The sequence below is a fragment of the Cryptotermes secundus genome, unplaced genomic scaffold (genome assembly GCF_002891405.2).
Source record: "Cryptotermes secundus unplaced genomic scaffold, Csec_1.0 scaffold1415, whole genome shotgun sequence".
NCBI classification, from domain to species: domain Eukaryota; kingdom Metazoa; phylum Arthropoda; class Insecta; order Blattodea; family Kalotermitidae; genus Cryptotermes; species Cryptotermes secundus.
The window spans coordinates 338,183-360,885 of record NW_019744143.1 but is presented as its reverse complement, the minus strand read 5'-3'; the positions used below and the strand labels follow the sequence as shown (position 1 = coordinate 360,885).

The 22,703-nt window shown below is 39.4% G+C and overlaps 1 protein-coding gene across 1 annotated transcript in view; it reads right to left on the bottom strand.

The window, feature by feature from the left end:
• Window positions 1–22,703, bottom strand: part of LOC111874594 (basement membrane-specific heparan sulfate proteoglycan core protein) — a gene marked incomplete in the record, with an annotated part of 357,246 nt that overhangs the window by 42,818 nt on the left and 291,725 nt on the right. Inside the window, 7 exon segments of the mRNA XM_033755519.1 lie at window positions 1,643–1,879; window positions 4,451–4,631; window positions 5,682–5,799; window positions 9,214–9,358; window positions 12,018–12,315; window positions 19,861–19,984; window positions 22,074–22,225. Coding sequence (XP_033611410.1) covers window positions 1,643–1,879; window positions 4,451–4,631; window positions 5,682–5,799; window positions 9,214–9,358; window positions 12,018–12,315; window positions 19,861–19,984; window positions 22,074–22,225 — 1,255 coding nt within the window.

Genomic DNA, 22,703 nt, shown 5'->3' with positions numbered 1-22,703 from the left:
TGTCAAGGCTGCCTAGGGTAAATGTTGTTGCAAACAGAACTCTTTTAACACTTTCCTCACATGGTGTTCAGTTGACAGGAGGTGCAGAAGATGTGAAAGCCTGTTCTTTCCTCTAAACATTGGTATGTGACATTTGAGGCCATTTACTGACAGAAATTATTTACTAAGTGATGAACAATGAGCCAATATCTGTCAATTTAAACACAAGTGCTCCAAGGAAATCTGGTTGGTACATGGCATGTAAAAGGTTAAACAAAACGAGAAATGCTCCATCTGAAATTACATGTTCTCTTATTTCCTTGAGAAGGCAGATATATGACAAGCCCACATAAAATTATTATTCTTGAGAATTTCTCTGCTTTGCATCCTTTCTCTTCTAATCCAGATGACCTAGCTCATCATAATGCAAACACATTTTATGCAACTGGCAATTACGATGGGGTACCCAAAAGAAACCAAACTAATTTTTTTGTGGGCAGAGCTCTTGCAGTACCGCATTTTGCTGCTATGAGCGCATAGAGCTAACATTCCTGAGTCGATAAGCCGACTAAAATTGCTTCAGAAGGTAAGGACTAGTTTCGGCAGAGTTTATAGTGACAACTGTTTTGTGTGATCGTCGTTTTTGCAATGGCTGATTTTCACGAACAGCGTGTGGCGGTGAAATTCTTTTTGCTCGGGAAAAGTGGAACAGAAACTCTTGAAATGTTAAAAACGGCGTACAAGGATGATGCTATGGGGAAAACTCAAGTGTTTGAGTGGTTTTCCCGTTTCAAAAATGGTGAAATGTCAATTGATGACAAACCTCGTTCTGGTCGTCCTTCCACGGCCCAAACACATGAATATGTTGAAAAAATTCGTGAAATCATCAAGGAAGATCGACAACGGACCATTGAAGAAATTGTGGAGCTGTCGGGAGTGATCTGGAGCTCAGCAGCCAGATTTATGGCAGTCGGGTGACTGGTTTTTCCATCATGACAATGTCGCTGCTCACAGTCCTGTCTGTATGACAATTCTTGACCAAAAATGGTATGACCCCTGTTCCTCACCCTCCATACTCACCCAACCTTGCCCCGTGCGACTTTTTTTGTTTCCTCGAATGAAAAGAGACATGAAAGGAAAAAACGGCGGAGGTGCTGTCAAGCATCTCAAAAGATGAATTTAGACAATGTTTTGAAAAATGGAATAAAAGACTAGACAAGTGTATTAGTGTAAGTGGAGAGTACTTTGAAGGGGACTGAAAGTTTGTGCTTAAAATTTGAATAAATAAGTTTAAAAAAATAAGTTCGGTTTCTTTTGGGTACCCCCTATTATGTAGCCAACCCTTGGCCATGATGTTGAGCCAATTCTGTCCATATTCCGTCTTCATATCTTACCTTTGTATACGTCTGTGTCCCTTACCCAAGTTACTTGCAGAACAAATCAAACTTTTATATAGTGTCAGTGTTCTGAGAGAAAAGAAGCTAGTACATATGCTACACCTCAACACTGTAACTGAACTGAAGGGGAAGAAATACTTATCTGAAACAGGAAAATGGAAGTCTTGAAATGAGTAACATTCCCCAGACTGGGCTCATAAATCACAGTCATGCAAATAATTAGTACTATTGATGTAGAGAAATGGAAGGTAAGACAAGGCACTTACTAGAAAGCAAAGCCAGATCTATGTTTCGACCATTCCACTGTTGGCTCTGGGTCTCCAGTCGCCCGACATTCAAGCTTCACTCTCTGCCCAACAACAACCTGGACATCTGTGGATGGAGATATGGTGATCCTTGGCATAGATTGCACAACCAAAGTTGCCACAGCAGTCGTTGACCCTGCCTCACTCTCTGCATGGCAAATATACTGGCCTGCTTCTGCTTGAGTTACACGGTTAAATCTGTAGAAAAGGTTATAACAGAATTTTATAAGCATCCACAAATACAGAAATACACCATGATATAACGTACACATAACCCTTTTTATAACACACAAAAATAAAAGGTCAATTAAAATGCCTTTACTGAAAACGAGTCAGATGAATTTTGTCTACTTATTCACATCATCTTCTTTAAGAATCATTTCAATATTATCCGACCGCCTCAGTGGTCTAGTGGTCTAGTGGTCAGAGTTTCTGGCTACAGATCCCAAGGTCCCGCGATCCATTCCCGGCACTACCGGATTTTCTGAGAAGTAGTGGGTCTGGAATGGGGTTCACTCAGCCTTGTGAGGATAACTGAGAAGCTATGTCAAGGAAATAGCAGCTCCGGTCTAGAAAACCGAAATTAACAGCCATGGGGATTCATTGCGCTGACCACGCGACACCCTCTATCCGCTAAAGTTGGCACTAACTTTGCCGACAATGGCAGTCCCTTAGTCAATAAAGTTTGCTCGCGGATTAAAGCCATGGATTTGATTGTATTATAATATTATCCTCCAATCTAGAATTAGGTCTCCCAAATTATTTATTTTGCATACATCTCTCATCTCCTCCATGTATGCTACACCTTAACCTCCTTTACTTGACCATCCTATTATCTGATGAGTATAAATTCTAAAAATATGGATAAACCTTTTACTGTAATATGGTTATACCACTTTACTCTTTGTTCAGAAACTAGGAACCAACCCTAACAATTTTATAGTCATACATAAAATACAAACATTCATGTACAGCACATAAACGTTCACGGACTTCAGAGACAAACACACACCAGCATCATAAGGTGTTCTGCCTTGTTACTTAATACATCACTGGCTTAAAAAAAAAGTCATATTTCTACTGCTTACATGTCCCCACACAGAACGCCCCTTACTTGTGTGCACCACCACCTAAGTCTATTGCTAACCCTGCGATTCCCAATTCCTATACCAGTAAGTGCAACTACAAAACATATTGTAATGTGTTTCGTGACTGAGACACAGGTTTGAGTTGTTAATTGGTATTAATAACAACATACAGGTCGTAACTACAATTACTTTATATACTCTTGCGGGTTTACACAATGCACTCTCTCTCCACATGAATCTGTTCACTCTCTCTACAGTAGTTTTCACACGTCTATAACACGGGAGCTATACAGGTCTCACTGAATTACACACCTCCCAGCTCAAGCCAATCTTGGATATTTTCTTTCGTGGTTTCAGTTTCTCCAGCTGCTCTCAACACAGTCTCAAAATCTTCTTGTTCCTAAATCCTATGAGTCTTTTAAAGTATGTACTCAACTATGAACAGAATTTTTCATTTGTCACATTTCAATCCAGATTATCCGACATCCAGATTAACTGTAACCAGATTTGGGTGGGTTTACTGTATGTGGATATACAGGTATCCGTCATATTAAAACACTCAATTTATGAATTTTTTCTATAATGAAGTGGATAACTTGTACCCATTTTTCATTTAATAAACTATGTTCTCACCTATACTCATAGGAAGATTTTTGTGAAGGTGGAGAAAAATACACACAAGATGTGGGGACAAACAGACTCCCTGACCATGTGCATCTCTCCCTTTTCCAGTCTATCCATGCACCTCAATGTGATTATAGAGAAGCAGCTTTGCTCTTGATGCTTGCATTTTATCCATAAATTAACCTACCATAATTGCTGCATGACCGTTCACCTCCTAATGAGCACCTTACTGCCTTAATGACATTTATTGCTGTTGCTACTACGCTGACATGCAGTTATATTTCTCTTCTAGCAATGAAGATGTTTAACTGATACACTTCATCTGTCCAGTAGCACAAGATCAGGACTGTACTGTGGATGTGCACCTGAATTCCAGTGGTCTCCCTTGTCAGGATGGCGGCATGGGGCCTGGCCTTGTCATGCTGAAGGAAAAATTTTCCTTCCTTCTCTGGCCTCACTCTAACAACTCATGCCTTCAGCTCCTGTAATGTGCCCACATAAAGAGCAAAATTGCTCATGTCCCTATTCCAGGATAAGCACAATGATAACCCCTCCTTTGTCCCAAAAGATGGAACACATGAATGGGTGACCCATTAACTTTGCTCTTTGTCAGGGAAACTTTATGTTACCATTCCACAGACTGCTGTTTTGATTCTGGTTCCCATGTTTCACCTCTCATAATGATGCTGTCTACGAAATAAGACCCAACAGGCTCATACTGCTGCAGATCAACACAAGGCCACACTCTCTATCCCATATGATCTGTCATTAGCATCTGTGAAACCCATCTGGCACAAAATTTCCTGTATCCCAGATTTCCCAGAATTGTGTTCAATGTCTTAAAGCCTATTACAACATTTGCACACATTTCCTTAATCTTAGCACGCTGAACCTCACAAATCAGTTTAGCCACTCTCTCTTCATTTTCCACCATCGCTGCAATGTCAGCATGGCATGGACCTTGGCATATTTTTCAAACCACTATAACAACAACCCACTAAATCCACCAAAATGGTGTACTGAAATTCTGCAACAGATTTTCACTGAATACAGTTACCTGAGCACTCCACCTGGCAGTTCTTCAATGGTTGATGACAAGGGACGTCCATCAGTACGGGTCCATCGTACGCGAGGTGAGGGGATTCCTCCGGTGACTCGACACTGCAGTAGAACACTTCCACCAGTAATAACGGTCTGTGTAGCCTCGGGGTACAGCTCCACAGCAGGTGGTTCTCGGCCTGTGTAACATCATAATATGCTTGCATTCTCAGATGATTATATGAGATGTAGCATACCCATCAGCCTATTTTACTTCCAGGTCCAGAGAATCATATATATGTTACATCTTGTGTGTACTTAATTACACTTAATTGTACTTAATTACCAGCTTTCAAGAACTTTTAATTCCTTAAATGGCCGCCCCATATTCATTTGTGTATGTTCTTTGTACAAATGTAAAATGAACGCATGCTGGGGAAGTTGTACAGAACTATAAGGCTTATTTTGTACTTTATCCATTGCCTGGTATATACGTAAGACAAAAAAAAAAACACGTTTCGGAGACTGGATCTGTCTCCATCCGCAGGTGGATGGGGCAGGACAGAGAGAGATCCAGTCTCTGAAACGTTGTGGTTTATTTTTGTCTTATACATACCAGATGGATAAAGCCCAAAATAAGCCATATAGTTCTGTACAGCATACACCATCATCAGAATCCTTTCAAGTCTAACTGGGGAAGTTATATACATTCCCCATCTGTCAGTCTGCCTGCCTTCCTGCCTGCCTATCTACAGTTGTCTCTAAAATTGTTGATGAAACTGCTGTGCTTCTGCCTGTAAGTTTAATGTTTATGAACATTCATAACAGCTAAACATGACACAATAAGAAGAACTACCCATCACCAGAGGACATATGGGAGTATAGACAAGGGCACATCACAAAAACTGAACTTATAGACAGAAGCACAGCAGATTCATCAGCAATTTTAGAGACACATGAAGATGACCAGTGTTGGTCAAAACATACAGTGTGCATACACCAGTGATGCGGAAGGGATTTTAAAGCTTAGAACTTTTAAAGGTTTTAAAAAGCAAGTGGCATGTAAGACAGCTAATAACTTACAAGGAATATATAAACGTTCTAGGTCTTGGAAATCTGAGCCATAAGAATCAACTTCATCACTTTCAAATAAGAATAAATTATGTAGCATAACAAGATACGTAACAGGTACAATTCCACATTAAGCAGCACATACAAAGGTGCATGAAAAAACAGAAGGAGCCACTTACGTTCTACTTCTATAACAGCTGATGTCACAGAGCTCCCACCAGCATTTTCTGCAGTGCATATGTACACTCCTCTGTCACGTACCAAAGCATTGATAATCCTCAGCACTGGCCCTATTGCCTGCAACATGGCAACAGAATACATTGCATGGCTGGTGCTTACCTTGGGCATTACTGTGAAGCCCCCATGCAAGGACTCTCTGGGGAACACTGGATATGAATAGTAAACTGAGGAAGTCACAACTGGGAGAAACATAACACATATACTAATTGAGCTGGGACAAGTGAAATTATACAAAAAAAAAATTTTGAGAAAATCTTAAAAAAAAAAGGTAGAAAGGTAAAGTTGTCCCTATATCAGGCCATGGTGGCCCATAGGGTTGTGAGGGGCCAAGCCTCCCACACTTTCTAGACAATCAGTTCACAGATGGCAGTAACGCTGTCAGCCTGACACTGGCTGCTCTTTACCCCCCCAGGAAGATTTCCGGTACTCATTTCTGTTGGAGGTTGAGTTGACCCCAGGGTCATAGTGTGGCTGGAAGGATTAGGTAAATTGAAAAATCAGTTACATTAAATTAAGGAGATATACATGGAGGTTCCACTGCAACATGTCACTGTTTATAAGATGCCCAGTAACATCACATGAACATTTCTAGAAGGTTCTGATTATGGTATATATTACAATTGGGATTACTGGGTCTCTGGATTTTATCCATTGTCCAATAGTTCTTCAGTTCTTTATTTCATTCCATAAATCCTTACAATTGAGGATGTGGAAACAGTCATATAGAAGGAGCAATAAAAAACATACATAATCAATCAAAACATTACACAACATAACAACATTTATCACAGTCATTACAAGTGAATAGTATCATTATTCTTGTCATATCTAAAATCAAAATATTCATCTAAAGCATAAAATGAATGATCACATAAAAATTTTTCCAAAGTCAGTTTAAAATCTCTAGGATTGTTATATAATTACTTTATGAAAACAGGAAGATTATTAAACACCCTGATACCCATATAATAAGCTCCTTTGAGATATAGTGACCGATGGGCTGAAGGTTGATAAAGATTAAAATTATAACGCTGTCTTGTATTTCTATTGTGTATATCAGATATAAATTGATATGAATCCATTTTGTTAACCATAAAAGACAGTAAAGAATAGATACATTGGGATTGAAGAGGGGGAATACCCAAGGTTATGAACAATTGCCTACAAGAGTCTCTCCTACCGACACCCATCATTATTCTGAGCCCCCCCTTTAGCACGCGGAATACGTTAGTAGCATATGAGGAACTTCCCCAAAACATGATACCATAATGCATGACCGAATGAAAATAAGCATAGTAGACCATCAACAAAGTTTCCAAATTAACGTAAGGCTTGATAGTTCTACTTGCATAACAAGCAGTGTTAAGTTTCGGTAAAAGTTTATCAATATGTTTCATCCAGAACAATGTGTCAGTACTATTGATGCCTACGAACTCTGTGTGACATGAATCAGATATCTCCTTACTACAATATGCAATTTTTATATGATTATCTTGTTCATAAAACCATTTTGCTGCAAATATAATATACTCTGTTTTAGAGAAATTTAAGGATAATAAATTGATATTATACCATATACATAGGTCAGATAAAAAGTAGTGGCAACATCTCTATAGTTTTGAAAACACTTTATTACCTGAGGTAAACACACTTACATTCCTTCAATATAATCACCCCCCATGTGTACCACTTTCTGCCAAATTTGTAGAAGGCATTGTACACCATCAGCGCGTCCACTTCTGTTGATGTCCAGCAGTGACCACCCTACAGCATGAATAATCTCCTCTCTTGTGGTGTAACGTGTCCGTCACAGTAGTTCTTTCATTTTGGCAGAGATCATAATCACACGGAATCATATCGGGTGTGTATGGCAGATGTTGCAGCATCTGCCATCGCCAGCGGCGAAGGAGATCTTTGACAGCATCAGTAGTATGAGTCCTTGCATTGTCATGAAGGATGATGGGATTCATTGTCAACAAGTGTCATTGTTTTCTCCTGAGTGCTGGACAAAAATGATTATGCAGGAAATTGCAGTAGTAGACAGTGTTTACTGTCTGTCGTTGAGGTACAGTGTGGTGCAGTATCACTCCATCAATGTCAATGCCACAGTGAACATCACCTTCACATTACTCTGCAGATTGGCGCACTTTCTTTGGACGAGGAAAGCCAGGATGCTTCCATTCATTTGATTGTCGCTTCAAGTGTGGTTCATATGAGCGAGCCCAAGTTTCGTCCAGAGTGACAATCCTTCCAAGGAAGTTGTCACCTTCCCTCCAACAAGTCCTGTGCAATTGTATAACATTGCCATTGTTGCACCTCAGACATTGTATGGGGTACCAAACGCACTGCAATTTTGCGATATCCAAAAATATCATGCAGAATGTGGAGCACGGTTTTGTGACATACGCCTACCTCAGCAGCAAACTCCCGCGCAGGCCATCAACGATTAAGATGCAGCAAAGAAGCAAGAAGCTGAATTGTGTTGTTGTCAACATGGAGTCATCCTGAACAGCATCCCTCCCTTCACGGAACAATTTCACCCTTCGCGCCACTGTGCAATATGGCAAAACAGAATCACCACATGCTTCTCGCAGTCCCTGATAACAGTGCCGCCTGATGCACATCTTTCATGTTACAGCAGTGTTGCCATTACTTTTTATCCAACCCTTGTATTTAAAGTTTTGAAGACTTCACTTAACTTGTTACGAAAAATAGAGGGATCGGATATATTTACGATAACACTGGTGTCATTAGTGAAAAGGATAGGGCAGAGATCTTGTTTAATACCAAAGGGAGATAATTAATATAGATCAGAAAAAGTAAAGAGCCCAAGATGGAACCTTCGGGCACTCCATGAGAGATATTACCCCAATCAGAGCAAGTATTCAGATTGTAATATTTAGATTGCAAGCTTGTTCTTTGAAATCTTCCTGTAAGTATGATGCTGTTAGTTTGAGCGTCACGAGTTTGGCACTGCCTGGCACATCATTGATCACTTGGCAGCACCTCCTCCATGAGGATCGTTTGACTTTCCTTATTTCTTTATTATAAGAGGTGAGGGTTTCCTTGTAGGTGTTCCACAGCCCTGTTCTTTTTGCTATATTAAACCACTTTCTTGTTTTAGTTCTTAGCCCACTTAGATTTTTATTCCACCACTGTGCATTTTTTGGTAAGCGAGTGTTCTTGGCTGGACATTTATGATAATAGGACAAGATAATGGCCTGTTGCAACTGGTCAACAAATCGATCTACGTCCATTATTGTGCGTATATTTCGCAAATATAATCTCCAGATTTACCTTTAGGTTGTCTTAACTTCAGTGATACCATCAACAGCAAATTTCATGCACTTCCAACTAAAATGGTAATGGAAAGCCATTCATAAAATAAAATGCTGAAAGGCCTTCAGAACTTCAAACTATGAACACTCCACTGTATATTCAAAACAAGAAACTAACTCTATAACGACTTACCTGAATGTTGCTCCCAAGCTCCTCATTCAATTTGCTCCATCTAATGGTTGGTGCAGGATCCCCTGTGGCAGTACACCTCAGCTCTCCTATTGCTCCTTGTGATATTGTCTGTGTTTCTGGTTCTATTCGCACTGTTGGAGGCGCCCTGTGGATTCACAACAATTACTGCCTTGGTTCTGTACAGATAAAACACAACAAATTTACAGTATACAGACTATAACCACCATATGCAGATATTATTGTAGTGTGTAGACTCAATATTAGGTAGCGACCACGAAACAAACAGGTTCCCACAGCAATGAGTTCATGCACAATAACAGAGGAACTCTTGGAAACTGTGTTTTCTATGTGGTCCATGCCAAGATGTTGTAAGGAGGACATTGGGAGGGCTGCAATGATTCACATCAGTCCTTCAAGGTAATGCTAGGGCTGCACCTTCAGTCAGGCCATGGTCCCTTCCTTCCACTTCTTTCCAAATCATTATTCACCATCATCCAACTACCTGACACTGCAGTGTGTTACTGACAGCATCACTGAATAAAATACAAATAAATAACTACATAATCTATGGCAAGAGTCACCAACCATTCCAGGAGCTATGACAAATTTATACTTCACAGCATGTGCCACATGAATCCAACCTCCCATCACTTCATCTCTCTTCTGCCCAAATATTATCAAAACCCTGTTTTCAAACACCCTCAGTCTATGTTCCTCCCTTAATGTCAGAGAACAAGTATGACACCCATACAGACACACAAGCAAAATCATATTTTTCATCATCATCATTATTATTATTATTATTATTATTATTTATTTATTTATTTATTTATCAACATTACCTCAGTGTCTAAAGTTTCCAAAGCTGTGAACCTATTTGAGATTTCAACATGATACTGCTCTTTACCCTCTAGCTTGTTTAATTTCTTGAGATTGAACCTCTCCATATGAACCCTGTGTGTTGTTTATTTACTCACTCTCTCTCTAACTTCTGTCAAACATGAAAGTGGTCAGTGTAACAATCTGCTGCCCTGATCAATCTCACATCGAGTATATTTAAATGCCATCTTGTATCCAACAAAATATGGTCAATCTGATTGTGTGTCTTCCCATCAGGAGATGTCCAAGTAAATTTATGAAAGTTACGATGTGGGAATATTGTACTTTTGACAGTAAGGGCTTTTGATATGGTAAAGTTTACTATTCTACCTCCTGTACTTTTGATGTGGTAAAGTTTACTATTCTAACTCCATTATCATTACTAATTTCATGTAAACTCTCAGTCCCAATCATTGGCTTGAAAATGTCTTCCCTCCCTACTTTCGCACTGAAGTTTCCTAACAAAATTTTGATATGGAAAATGTTTAATGAATGCCTTAAAAATTATTCTGTGTAGGTAGAATATCATATTATGTGGGATTGAAATATATTAATCTTATAGTACTAGTTTCGGAACCCTACATCTTACACCGTTCAGGTGGGAAATCATTTTAAAAGGCACCCTCTGAAGTGGGGACCACTCAAAGTGGCATATAAATGTCATTCTTTTTGTATCCAACCATCTCAATTATTATGACATTGCAACATAATCTAAGCATGTCCAATTTCTTGGCACAATGGGCAGAAATTCAGTTCATATACCAAAAATCACCATGTGCTTCACCATCAATAGAAAACTAAGAAAGTGTTGTGAATACTCTAAATTTCCTATTGGCAACCAAAACAATTTGAGATGGCACCAGCATGTCCATAGGCATATGGTTGGTAACCCTAATGCACTCTCTGTTTTCTCATATATTCCTTCTAACACCTCTCTCATGCCGCAACTGAACTTGTATCCAGTCATGTCACCTGAATCCTAATCGTCACCAATTTCTTTGTCAGATGCTGTTATAGTTCGTCTCTATAAGATGCCTCACTCCTACAGCTTTTCTTCAAAAGCCTTAAACAAAATTCCCAAATAAACACTCAACAATACCTGGTTCCTTAAATGTCTGTTATACATGTTACATAATAATTATCCTGTGAAATCCTATACGGCTACTCCACAGTATTCCTCTTCACCACGGCAGTATCTCTTGGACTAAATATGCATGGAATTTAAGTAATGCAAGAAAATGAAAACTATACAGTCTGCTAAAATGACATTACTGGACAGAAAATAGGAAGATGTAAGAGTCTGATAAAATATTGTCACGTGTTGGGTGTATAACACGACAAATAACTTCACGCCGTATTGGATATAGCGAACTTTATTTCACATTCGCTCTTACAATCACACAGTTCACAATCTCAACATTACTGCCATCGGCACTATCACAAATACTAGACTGCAAATTGACTGGTTGACATCCTGGTTAACTCGTGACTAACTCGTAACTAACTGTCAAATAGTCTTCGCTGCTCCATATTTAGCCCCGTTCCAGACAACACAGAAAACAACCACGTAATAGGCACCACTGTTGTCTGGCACCATGTTGCTAGCAACACTGTCGGGAGTTGTTTATAGCTGTATAGCAACCGCGACATCCCTTGGTCACATCACCACTGGCAGGATAGGGGAAGGAGTGTTGACTTGCCTGCTACCTTAGTAATGACAGAGCTCCGATGGTGTTACATCACCACTGGCGGGGGTAGGGGTGTCCTGCATAGCACAACACGTCACAATATTTTTACATTAAGTCTGACAACATAAGATATAAAATACAGCCCAATTAACCAGGCTTAATGAATGACAAATGAAGAATGTTGGACTAGCAGATGAAAAGACAGTTCTCCGGTCAGCAGTCAACTGAGCTACTCACTGGTTGGAGACAATAGTCACCCTGGCCTGAATCTCTGCTACTGCCCCCGTACTCCTCAAGGTCGCTGTGCACACATAAACATCAGAGTCAGCTGGAGAAACATTGAAGATGGTGAGAACCCCGTCACTCTGCACTGAGTCAGGTGGAAGTTCCCGTCCATTAGCTCGGGACCAGCGGATGATGTACAATCCACGATCCTCCCCAACCAGACAACTGAGTCGGACTGTTCCTCCTCCAGGTCCTGTGTATTCTGGGGGTTCGACAGTCAGCTTTATATTGGAACCAGGAGATGTGCCTTCTGCAAAGATAGCAATTTCAGACACATTAGTAAAATATAAACTTGTGCTCATTCTGTAAGTTTTGAGGTTTTCACGGTGATGACTATGAAGAAAGTCGTCTTCTGGGATCTGGCGCCGTGTATTCTTGGTTTTAACCGACGTTTCGGAGGAACATATCGCCTCCATCTTCAGGGCAGTTGAATTGCATTGCGAATACAGAGAACAGTAACTACTGCAACGCAATTCAACTGCCCTGAAGATGGAGGCGATATGTTCCTCCGAAACGTAGGTTAAAACCAAGAATACACGGTGCCAGATCCCAGAAGACAACCATCTTCTTGTGCTCATTCTGTTTGATACATCTGAAAACTTCTGAGTTTTCTTATCATTCACAGCAAAATATTATAGTCGATTTTCAATGGCATAACAGCAGACACTGAATGCACTACAATAAAAACAAACACCAGGAATTATGCATTACATTCAAATGTACTGAAGAAATTTCATAAAATCCATCAACTTTTTTTGCAGGAATGGGGGGTGAATATACATATATAAAAAAAAAAAAGAGTCTATGCAACACAAAATTAAGAAATATAAACTCAGTACTCTTCTTGACAAAAATCTAGTAAATGTGCACACAGAAAGAATGGCTAGGAAATCAATAAAATATAATTAATTTAAGTTTTATTGCCTGAATTTAAATCTCCCACTATTATTGCACTGCCATGTTAGGTGGGTCCCTTGTCACCACAGCATGGCACATCCTCGGGTTGCAGATGGAGGAGACACTCTGCAGGTATGTAGGGTAGATGCAAATATATTGAATAAGCAGTGGCGGACAGATGACAAGGGGTGGTCCTTCAGCTTGGGGGTTTGTTGTGGGGCTAACAAATCCTCACCATAAAAAATTAGCTTGTTACGAACATTTGCAGGAAGCTTCAGACCTGGATGGATGCCTTGGAGAAATGACCTAAGTGAAAGAAAATGGATATGTGATTTGGTACTTGGAAATGTTAGATGTATGTACAGGGCAAGTTCGCTCAGGGCAGTGGTGGAAGAAATCTCAAAATATAAATTAAATTTAGTTGGAAATACAGGAGGGCAGATTGGGTGGAGGTGGCACTGAATCAGCTGGTGAATATACATTTTCCTACAGAAAGGGGAATGAAAATCATGAATTAGGTACAGGTTTTTTCATACATAAGAGAATCATATCAGCAGTTAAGAGGGTGGGGTTCATCTGTGATTGGATATCGTACATAATACTAAGAGGCTGCTGGTGTGATATCATCGTTCTGAATGTTCATGCTCCAATGAAAGACAAAATTGATGATATAAAGGACAGGTTCTACATAGAACTAGAACATGTATTTAATGAATTCCTGAAGGACCACATGAAAATTTTGTTAGGGAATTTCAATGCCAAAGTAGGTAGGGAAGACATTCTCAAACCAACAAATTGGGAATGCGAGTTTCTACGAAATTAGAAACGATAATGGACTTGGAGTAGTAAACTTTGCCACATAAAAAAATCTTAGTCAAAAGTATAATGCTCCCACATCGTATCATTCATGACCCCTTCCCATCAGACATCGATATATAATTGACAATGGGTATGTTCTTCCACAGACAAATGTCTATATATGATAGCAAAGTTTCTTTTGCATTTCTCTGATGATAAGCTGGTCATATGTCACTACTTGCCCTTCTATACTATACCACTGCAATCATGAATGTTTGGTCTGCATTAACCTGCCATCTGGAAGTCATAATTTGAACTACTTGAAGAATGAATGCCATTCAAATACTACTGTGTATCAGTGTTAGCAACATGGCTTCATGTTCTCGTACACACGTGGCTTCTGGCATGAAAAAACCGAAATATAATCTAATGCCATGTGTGTTGAGAACGAAGACTCGGTTATTGCTTTGTTAAATGGAGAACTCAACATACTCTGATCATCAGACGGATTTGGAAAATGTTGAAGAAACTGCGAGTGAAGAATCCAGCAATAGAATGTTGGAAAGTGAGAGTGAGAGTGAAACAAATGTTATGTGTGTTGATGGGTGGGAAGACGTGACGATGGGGGACAAGAAACCCAAGGCATACAAATTTACTATAAATGCAGGGCCACAATTTGACCTTCTACCAGATGCAGAGCCCATGGTTTATTTTAGTTTATATTTCAATGACGAGCTTTTGAATAACACTGCTATAGAGATCAACAGGTGTGCAAGACACAAAATTTCGAAACCTGCAAAAATCAACTGGCCATGTGTCCTGGGGAATGTTTTGAAAGATATCACACTCTCAAGAACTTCAAGTTTTAGTGTTAGGTCCTACAGTTTTTCAGGTTTTTGTTCTTTGTGTACACAGAAGTGTGACAACTATAAGAAGAAAGGAATATGCATATATTTTGCACTAGATAATAGCAGACAATTTTAGCCCGTAAACACTAAAACCTCTCTCCATACTTGATTGTCATACACCACTACAAGGCAGAGAATTTGTCTTCTTGCATTGTGCTGGTAACTATACATTTTGCTTTATTCAATTTATGCCCTTGTTGTACCAACTTTTTGAGCAAAAATACTCACTTAGTGGCTCTGCAGGCATTTAAAATCACTTGACGACACGACTGAAGAAATGTTTCCAAAAGCAATGACCAGAAAGGGTTAAATGTACCTCGACATCTCCTGATAAGACACACAATCAGATCAACCATACAGTGGCAGTGAGCAAACAAACGATGCACAGATTTCATACGAGGGTTGGAACTTTGTTAGTGGCAACTATTTATTTACAACTCATACAAAATAGATGCATGTTTCAAAGTTTCACTGTCCTTCAATGTAGTCACCAGCATTCTGTACAACCCGTTGCCAGCGATGTGGAAGTCGTAGGCTACCTTTAGCAGCGCCTGTTGTGTTGATAGTTCGAATGGCGCGGTCTACTGCCTGAAGAATCTCTGGAACAGTTCTGAAGCGAATGCCACGAAGTGGTTCCTTCATCTTAGGGAGCAAGTCGAAGTCACAAGGGCTTAAGTCCGGGAAGTATGGTGGATGGTACAGCACTTCCCAGCCCCATCAATCAAACAAATCAGCCACAGCTTGCCATTTCTGCATTTCTGTCAAATTATGCAGAACCCATTGTGATGCAATTTTTTCATGCCCAGGCGTTCCTTCAGAATGTGAAGCACGGTCACATGCACTAATCCTGTCTCTTAGGCCAGCTCAGGAACCATATGGCGTTGATCACTCTCCAGTAACGCGGAGAGAGCATACACTTCTTCACTGACACTAGAACGACCTGGCCGATGCATGTCTGCCACATTTTGGCATCCCTCGTTGAAGGCTTTTACCCACCTTGCCACTGTTCTGTAGGGCAATGCAGATTCCCCGCAAGCCTCTTGAAGACCTTGATGACACTGTCGTGCTGTACGGCCTCTGGCACATTCAATCTTTATCCAACTCTGCTGTTCCTGTTTCGAAAACATCATGACAACACTACATTAGACCGCCAGCTAACACGAGGCTCTGTTCTTCTCGTCACTGTGCACGCACGTGATGTGGGAAGGGAGAGTCCATTTGTTCTGAGGTAAGGTAGGTATGTAACTAACATGTGGTATAAGCGACATTAGTTGATTCCATTGTATGGCATCTCTACAGCAGTGTTACCACTAATACAGTTCCAACCTTCGTATGAAAAGTTCAGTGTCAATAAATTAAATGAGTTAGAGAGTAAAGAGCAGTATTGTGTTGAAATCTCAAATAGGGTGACAGCTTTTGAAAATTTAGACACTGAGACGGATGTTAATAAAGCTTGGGAAACTATTAGAGAGAATACCAAATTTCTGCCAAAGAGATTCTAGGTTATTATGAACTGAAGAAGTATAAGCCATGGTTTGACAAAGGATGCTCTAAATTTTCAGACCAAAGGAAACAAGCAAAATTGTAATGGTTACAGGATCCAAGTGAAATAAATGGGAATAATCTCAAAATACAAGATGTGAAACCAGCAGCATTTCAGGAATAAAAAGAGAGAATATCTGAAGAATGACAAAATCGATGAGCTTGCAGTGAGCAGTAAGAACAAGAACATCAGAAACGTGTATAGAGGAATAAATTACTTTAACAGGGTTTACCAGCCTAGCAGTAACTTAGTGAAGGATGTGAATGGTGTGTATACAATTTTTCTTTTCTGTATTAGAATATGTTGCATGTTTGACTCAACATTTCATCATGATTGATGTTTCTGATGCAATACCCAGGATGGGACTTCCCATATCCCTCTACTCGTAACTTGCCTCATCCGCGTACCATCAAACTGGCCATGAAGAGCTTAGTCTGAAGCGTTCACATGTAGCGCTATCAACGTAATACTATTCAACCGATAAGGGACTTCACTTATTTAGTTCTGAAGTCTCCATGAGGTTCATTACGCTTCTTCATTTGAAGCTGGGGGCCATTCACATTAGTGGTGACTAGTCTGCAGTTAAGTTTGTTTAGCTTTCTGTAGTCATGCCGAAAGTGAAAGTAAGTCAGAAAACTAAATTACATCTGTATCAGCGGGAGTTCAAAGGAGAGATGATAAGTACAGATAACGGAATTCTTTATTGCCGAGTGTGTGAGAAAACAATTGGTTGTGAAAAACGCTTTCAAGTGATTCAGCATTTGAACACTAATATACACAAAGAGAATATTAAAATTAAATCCATGAAAAGTGCTCCTGTTCCAAAATTGCTTAGTGAATTTTGTAACAATAGTTTTTCAGTTTTCCTTTGATTTATGCGAAGCCTTTTTAGCGGCAGATATTCCACTCTGGAAACTAACCAATCCTACTCTGAGAAACTTCACAGAGAAGTATACACAGTGCAAAGTGCCGGATGAATCTACTGTGCGCAAAAATTACGTGAAGCAGTGTTACGATCTTACAATTGAAAGTATTAGAGATAAGATTCAAGATAATTTTGTGTGGGAATCAATCGACGAAACACAAGATTGTGAGGGACGGTTTATTGCAAATTGTATAGTTGGATCCCTTAATAAGAATGAACAATCTACCCCATATCTTCTTGCGGTAGAGCAATTTGAAACCACAAATGGCTCCAAAGTTTCCGAATTTTTTATCAATTCCATGAATTTACTATGGCCGAATGGCATTCAGTATGAGCGCGTATTGCTCTTTGTGACTGATGCTGGAAGTTATATGATGAAAGCCGGTACTGCTCTTAAAGTTATATTTCCAAATATGACACATTTGACTTGAATTCCCTTGCCCATGGGTTGCACCATGTTGCAGAAACAATTCGTGCAAATTTTCTGCTTGTTGACAAAGATGGTGTCTTCTGTATTTGTTATTTGTATTTGTATTTGTTAAAGTGCCATACAGAAAAGAAGCCTTTAAAGCAGTAACACCGAGTGTTCCACTTCCGCCAGAACAAATTTTAACGCGCTGGGGCACGTGACTGTGTGCAGCGAGTTATTATACCGTACATTTAGAAACAGTTTGGAATGTCGTGAATACATCTGATCCCAAAATGCAGCATCAATTCAAATTGCCCAAGATGTACTAAAAATCGCAGTACTAGAAACTAATCTTTCCTATATATCTGCTCACTTCTCTCATCTTCCATCTGTCATTTCCTCACTGGAGGCAAGCAATAGCGATACTACTTTTTATCAGCCATTAAGTGTGTTCAAAACCACTGTTTCCAAATTGAATTCGGTTCCTGGAAAAGTTCAAGTAGTAAAGGAAAAAGTACACAGCATTCTTTCAAAAAATCCAGGATATGAACAAATTTGTGAAATTGAAGAAATTATAACGCTATTTCTATTCTACACACTTTGAGTTCACCATTGTACACACACTAGGATTCTCCATCTTCACTAGTCATCTCCTGGCAACAGATCTCAACATGGAAACTAGCACTTCAAATCACTATGAAGCCTTCCTGCCATTTCTTGTACAATCAATTCATAACCTCAGAACTCAACTAAAACGCTGTCTACTACACACACCTCCAAGTTACTGCTTCAGCTTCAGAATTCTGCTCACTTACATGCATACAGCATGGACACGCTTCACAGAAAACACATGTCACATGATTGCTACCCAGCCAGTCCACTGATGCGCTGGCTGGACCTACAGAAAACATATCAAGTGACTGCTAAGCACTATTGGGCTATGACATCATTGCACATGCACAATTTGTATGGACACAAAGAAAACACTGCTTCTCTACTGTTGTGTGACATCACTGCATATGCAAAAGCGTGTTTACTGAGCTGTTGCCTAGAAATAGGTTTCATAACCCCGTTGTTCTATTGCTGTGTGTGTGTGTGTGTGTATTACTTAGCAACAGCTGTTCTGTAGCTCAACTGTACTTGCATGGAGGAAATACACCACATTATATACCCTCACAACGAACTACACAGAAAACACCAATTGTGTGCATCAGTTGCGGTCATCACGTGACAACTACCAAGTTACTCCCTAGCAATGGGCATTTACAGGGCCATTCTCTAGCAAGAGCTGTCCCTGCTGGCTTCACAATTCTGGCTTTCAGCAGATATGTCACAATATGCTCATATTTCACACATTTACAGGACTACTAAGGTACAATCATACCTCACTGATTTTGAACAACTGTGGATCTGCAACTCTGTTGCCCACATTCTGAAGCAATTATTTGCAAAAGTAGATTCTTTTGTTGCTTAACTTGATTATTTAAGCCCAACACACAAGTGCTACTTTATATGGGAAAAATTCAGTTTTGCAGCTGTGAACACAAACGCAAGTGAAACATTGGTTTACTGTGCGAAGCACCTTAATGATTTGGGTGGAGTAACCTCTCTAACCATGAGTGACGGTCTCAACTCTTTCTTTGATTAGCACATTCCTCTTAGACTGTCTCCTTTGTCACAAACTGAACCCATAGTCTACTTCTGACAAGCTTCATTACAAAAAACTTCATGGAAAATTATCTTTGTGAACATCTAAAATGAACTCCATGAAGTTTTCTTTCATATGCAGGGTAAGTTTATGAAAACTTGCTGCTCATATATCTCATTTCAAGAATAAAGGAATTTGAACCTTAAGCCAAAAAACTTGGCAAGCTGATCTCTCACTCACTATCGCACCAATGACAGTAAGTTTGTCGACTGCACAAAGTACTCACTGATAAGTTATGCCACAATCAGAACATTTACTCTATTTAAAATTGTAACAAAATGTCTGTCCCCCTTTCTCTTCCCAGAGTTCTCTATCTTTTTGTTACCTATCAGGCAGGTAAGCAATATGGTAAAAATTTTGACTTACTCAGAAAGTCTGGATAGCAGAACAGGTAACCCTAAAGTTTTTCTATGATTTAAATCAGGTGTTCCATATATGTGCTGGGATAATACCTCCAAATTGACAGCAACTGCCTAGTTCCCATCCCGGTCTGCTCACAATTTTATTCAAGACAAGCTTCCTATCTCATTCAATGTTACATAACCTCTGCAGCAGAAATAGTAACATTAAATACCTTAAGAACCTATTACTTGAGCTAGGAAGTTACCTGTAACATACAGAACTGTGCGCTGTGTGTCAGATCCTGCAGGATTGGTGGCTATACACTCATAAACCGCTTCATCAGACTTGTGAACTGCAGGGATGCGGAAAACCCCATTTGAAAAAGATGCCTGAAAACATCAAACCAATCCCTGTTTAGACAATCTATCATTTGAGTGAGGGTTGACTGGTGTAAAAAAAAAACACTTCTACCTGTAAAAATCAATGATTCCTTTATACAGTATTCCTTATTATGGAGCAAGGGTAGAAAAGTGTTGATTAATATGGCATTAGCAACATTACACTACTTTACAACTGTTACAATTATGGTTGTGAAAGTCTGATAATTAATATAGTTCCTCCATTTTCAGGGTCAAGTGTAAGCCAAGCATAGGACAAGCAAAGATTCTGCTTGCTTGGCTTACACTTCAACACTGAAAATGGCAGAACACTGGCCAACTTCTACTGGACCATGTGACATTACATCCCACAGACAGTACTCAAAAGTCACTGCCACTGAGAACCTCAACAGTAACATAGTCATAAACCTTCAGATGCCATAAGACCTGAGAAATTTCTTGCTTATCTCAAGAAGAACTCTACAAAATGCGGCGAATGATTATAAAACACCACTACTGTTAAACGAATAAGTTCACTGCAAATCTGAAATAACACAGCAACTAAACTCGCTACTAAAAGAAGTACTCTCAAGAGGCGACAGTCAGTCAACTGTTCATCAAATTCTTTGTCATTATGAAACACAAATATATACTCCAGTTATCACAAAAACCTGAAACAAGACTGTATTCTGAGATTAATCCAGTTCACATCCAAAACTTATATCCCTAAGATCCATTTTTACTGAAAATGTTTTAGCCTCCAAGGCACTTTTCTGTAATGTTTTCCATCTAGACTCTATATGCAGGTCTCATTTCATACATTTGTACTACATGCCTGGCCCACATAAAGACTTCATATAATTAATACAATAATATTATAATTATCTAACCACATACATTATACTCTGTTTGCAGTTTCATTTATTTTAAGTGGAGCTCCCATTAATACAGTATCTTGGACGAACAACCACTTGAGAACATCAGCTGCCAAGGAATTCTTTATGCATTTCCTTGGCCCTTAAAAGGACCACATGCACAACTCTTCCCAGTCCACTATTCAAATTGGCCTACGGACAAAACACAAATTGCCGGTGTAGCTCCCCTTCCACCCTTCCTTTCAAAACAACAGAATTCAACATACCATGAAAATTCGATTTCAAGATCCTGGAATTTTTTTTTCTTTGTGAATTTACACACTTTGTGTATGGTCCCGACCAAATGTGCACAACAATAATGTTAAACATTAATGGAGTTTATGTTTCTGCAACTTCAAATTTTCCCTGAATTGGCACTTCTTTTTTCTAGACCTGACTATGAAAGGTTTCCCACTTTTATATGTTGTATTTCAGTTCTGAGAATTTATATCAGCCAACGAACTTCCTTACCTGTCAGCAGTCATAAGGGCTCTATCATAACATACACACTATCAACTGGCTGATGCAAGTCTACAAGCAATTTGTGGCCACCATGCAACTTCAGTAAGGTTTCACTCACCAACTCACTTATGGAGCTGAGCCCTTCTTGCGAAGCTGCCAGTTATGCAGCGACTCAAGAACTTTCTGGTATTTACAGAACCCGAAGGTTCATTACCGTTGTTATAAGAGCCCTCCACTAGTCTCTATCCAGAGCCAGAACAATCCAATCCAATCCACACCATACAATTCCATAATCATCATTCCATCCATACTTCATCATTATGGCCTAAGTGATTCTTTTGCCACCATGGCCCAAGCAGCTAGTGTGCCAGGTCAGCTTTTATCCACATGCATCTTAGCATAATTGTAACTCAACCAGAGAATTTGTCTCAAACAGGTTTTGACTGGTGCTGCCACCTATATATGATATTAACTACACTACTGGTTTTGATTTGAAATGTATATGTTGCTGTAGTAGACCTTGACACTTCATCCCAACAATGAACTTTACCCAACATTAGGCTCCAAGGAATGTTTTCCTTGGCTCAATAACTAACAGCAGTTCATGCAGACCATATATGGAAGAGTTGATCTTACAGGCAATCAATATAAAACATACAATTTATCGGGCACTTGTTACCTAACTCACAACACAAAGTCATGCCATTGCTTATAATAGGACTCACTTCAGGATTGAGTTGCTTACTGTCACCAATAGTCCACTGAAGTGTTGGTGCTGGGTTGCCAGTTGCTTCACAACGGAACTCAACTGGACTTCCTTCTCTCACTTCCAAATATCGAGGAAGAATTGTAACCTGAGGTGCAGTCTGGTGGGAGCCTATAAAACCATCATGCTGTAAGAATACGCTTCTCCAACAGCCACAGGAAACAATGTTGAAGACGTCACATATCTGATGTTCAAAAAAGTAGTTCTCAAATATCATATTTCAGCATCCTATTGCACTGAAGTATCACTTAATCTTTTGCCATCTATAATGCAACAATACCAATGTACTATTATATTTAAGCATCCTTAAGCATCCATGTAAGCCAAACTGGCATATACCAAATGAGATGTCTAGATTGCCCATTGAAATACATTGGACACACGGGCAGAACATTTACCACCAGATATAAAGAACATATACATGATATTAGAAATAATAATAGCAATTCGGGCACTCAAATCACATACTAAATACAGGACATACATATGGAACATTAACAGAGGTAATGGAAGTTGTAACAACAGGAAAGAAGGGCAGACATTTGAATACATTAGAGAAATACTATATATATATATATATATAAGTAAG